The sequence below is a fragment of the Penaeus vannamei genome, unplaced genomic scaffold, assembly GCF_042767895.1.
Source record: "Penaeus vannamei isolate JL-2024 unplaced genomic scaffold, ASM4276789v1 unanchor3068, whole genome shotgun sequence".
Taxonomy (NCBI): Eukaryota; Metazoa; Arthropoda; class Malacostraca; order Decapoda; family Penaeidae; genus Penaeus; species Penaeus vannamei.
Window position 1 is genome coordinate 5056 of NW_027216054.1, and position 3356 is coordinate 8411.

Sequence of the window (3356 nt, forward strand, 5' to 3'; positions counted from 1 at the left end):
AGATGTGCTATAACATGGTTGTAGAGAGGTTAAAGTGTTTCAAAGGTGTCACCTCAAAAAAATGTTAATTTTTGTAGGATTTTTCAAACTTCTTTATATAATCTGACTATCCCATTCCCCAACCTGTGTAGTATAAACAATATTAGTAGCTTGTTCATAGTTATCAATATTAACTTCAATAGTGATGAATCATTATATGTACTTGCAGTTAACGAAACTTTGTTCTATTTCAGGAACATCATGAGGATGACTTTTTCCTGTATATAGCCTATAGTGATGAGAGTGTCTATGGTGGAGTGTGCTGAGACGTGTTCCTGGATTTACTAGAGAACTTAACTGGACGACCATTGAATGACTGGATGGCTGTTGTAACCTTTATGGATACAAAACACTAGAAGCAGAGATGATGTCATGATATTAGTGGTTTTGAGCCATGTAGGCAAAACAGGTGGCCAGGGAATATGAAATTGTAAATGATGCACTGTTAATCAGGGTTCAAAATTACTAGTAACATTACTAAGGACGGTTTCTAATTTTTCTGTGTGAAGTGAAAAAATGCATTTATTGCACTGCTTTACCCAGAGGCGTCTTGTGTACTGTTTGATGGGATGTTGCACAACAGAGGAGAACTTCCACCAAGTTGTTCTGCATATTCCTTCAAATTGCACCTGGAATCATGCCTTACAAAGGAGTTTGTGCTTTTCTTCCCTTGATATATGCCAAAGGTTTGTATTTTTTGGCAGGTTTTGTTTCAGAATTTGTCTTTATATAATGGGCAATGTAATTCATGAAGGTCCTGTATCCGATGGGCTGGGAAACCAGTGCATCATAGTCATTAGTTTAATCACTGCTTCCTTTTTTCACAAGTTCTTAAAGAAGTTTATGATCAGGCAAGGTTAAGCGGCACATGTAAGATGTAAATTTGCTGCTAGTAACAAAACCTTCATATTCTTCTAGTACTTGATTTAGATCTATATAAATGTGATATCCCCTTTTTTTTCTGCAAAGAGCAATGTAAGTGAAATATCTTCCAGTATTTTGGTTCATATTCAGTGAAAGAATTTTTTTCATTTTCTTGTAAATATGATTTATATCCACTATATTTTTGACCGTTCTGTTATAATCATATTGAAAAACCAAGAAGAAAAGGAGAGACAAAATTAAAGACATGAATGAAAACTGTTAGTGTATTTATTAGCACTAACTCCTCTGGACGTATTACCTAAGTCTGATATGTAGTAACTTGTGGTTTAGGGTGTAGTCTAACGTCCTTGGTTTTTCTTTCAGTATAGTATAAAAGGTACTAAAACAAAGATTTTCTTTTTCTTTGCCATTATTACATATATATAATGCTACATTTAAGGAAATGTATTAAAAATAAAAATAAAATACATAAAACAAAAATTATTTTTTTACACCTATTTCATTAATGTCAGAAAACCATCAATGAATGAAGAAAAAAAAAAGAAATGCAAGAAAGCTATTGCATAGCAAGCTTAGTATTTGTAATTTGTACTGGTAATGACTGTAACTGTTGAAACAGCAGATAATCCTTAGACAATAATCTTTTATAAGCAGGTAGTAAATAAGCCCAACATAGCTGTTTCAATTATGAGAATATGGGCCCGTATCCACGAAAGGTCTCAGACAAATCTGAGGCTAAATTTGAGAAGTGTTGTAGGAAAAAATAGGTCCGTCGTTTGTTTACATCGTTGGTCGGTACTTATTTAGTTATTTCATGTTTATTAATACATAAGAATGCTTGCAAACATGTGTTTTCTTTGGGAAAATACTCTATCGTGGTGGCACAACACAAGCAAATCAATCATGTATAATAAGCACACACACACATACACATGTGCATATATACACACATGCATATATACACACATATATAAGTATATACTCAGGCATAAATCTATATATTCACACATATGCGCATATAAATACATAGGCCTATAATTCAATGTAAACCTGTCTGAGACGATTCTCAAATGACTTAGGACTCCAGCGACCCTATCTTACATTTGAGACAAAAGTTGAGAATATTTTCAGACACTCAAGAATATGTGTGTGTCTGTGTGTGTGTGTGTAACATTATATATATGTACATATACATCTATATCTATATCTAGCTCTAGCTCTCTCTAGCTCTATATCTCTCTATCTACCTCTAGCTCTCTCTATCTAGCTCTAGCTCTATCTAGCTCTATCTCTCTCTATCTAGCTCTAGCTCTCTCTATCTAGCTCTGTATCTAGATCTATCTATCTATCTATCTATCTATCTATCTATCTATCTATCTATCTATCTATCTATCTATCTATCTATCTATCTATCTATCTATCTATCTATCTATCTATCTATCTATCTATCTATCTATCTATCTATCTATATCTATCTAGCTCTATCTATCTAGCTCTGTCTATCTAGCTCTATCTATCTAGCTCTATCTATCTAGCTCTATCTATCTAGCTCTATCTATCTAGCTCTATCTAGCTCTATCTATCTAGCTCTATCTAGCTCTATCTATCTAGCTCTATCTATCTATCTCTATCTATCTATCTCTATCTATCTATCTCTATCTATCTATCTCTATCTATCTATCTCTATCTATCTAGCTCTATCTATCTAGCTCTATCTATCTAGCTCTATCTCTATCTAGCTCTATCTCTATCTAGCTCTATCTCTATCTAGCTCTATCTCTATCTAGCTCTATCTATCTAGCTCTATCTATCTAGCTCTATCTATCTATCTATCTATCTATCTCTATCTATCTATCTATCTATCTATCTATCTATCTATCTATCTATCTATCTATCTATCTATCTATCTATCTATCTATCTATCTATCTATCTATCTATCTATCTATCTATCTATCTATCTATCTATCTATCTATCTCTCTCTCTATCTATCTCTCTTTCTCTCTCTCTCTCTCTCTCTCTATCTCTCTCTCTCTCTCTCTCTCTCTCTCTCTCTCTCTTCTCCTCTCTCTCCTCTCTCTCTCTCTCTCTCTCTCTCTCTCTTCTCTCTCTCTCTCTGTCTCTCTCAGTCTCCTCTCTCTGTCTCTCTCTCTCTCTGTCTCTCTCTCTCTCTGTCTCTCTCTCTCTCTGTCTCTCTCTCTCTCATCTTCTCTCTCTCTCGTCTCTCTCTCTCTCCTGTCTCTCTCTCTCTCTCTGTCTCTCTCTCTCTCTCTGTCTCTCTCTCTCTCTCTGTCTCTCTCTCTCTCTCTGTCTCTCTCTCTCTCTCTGTCTCTCTCTCTCTCTCTGTCTCTCTCTCTCTCTCTGTCTCTCTCTCTCTCTCTGTCTCTCTCTCTCTCTCTGTCTCTCTCTCTCTCTCTCTGTCTCTCTCTCTCT

The 3356-nt window shown here is 35.2% G+C and overlaps 1 protein-coding gene across 1 annotated transcript; it reads left to right on the forward strand.

Moving 5' to 3' along the window:
- Window positions 1-233: 233 nt before the first annotated feature.
- On the forward strand, window positions 234-1404 carry LOC113811689 (gamma-aminobutyric acid receptor-associated protein; the record flags this gene model as incomplete). Its single annotated transcript, XM_070120135.1, is given in 1 exon segment — window positions 234-1404. A coding segment is annotated over 1 exon segment (72 nt), but the record flags the coding sequence as incomplete, so codon positions are not given.
- Between the last annotated feature and the right edge of the window lie 1952 nt (window positions 1405-3356).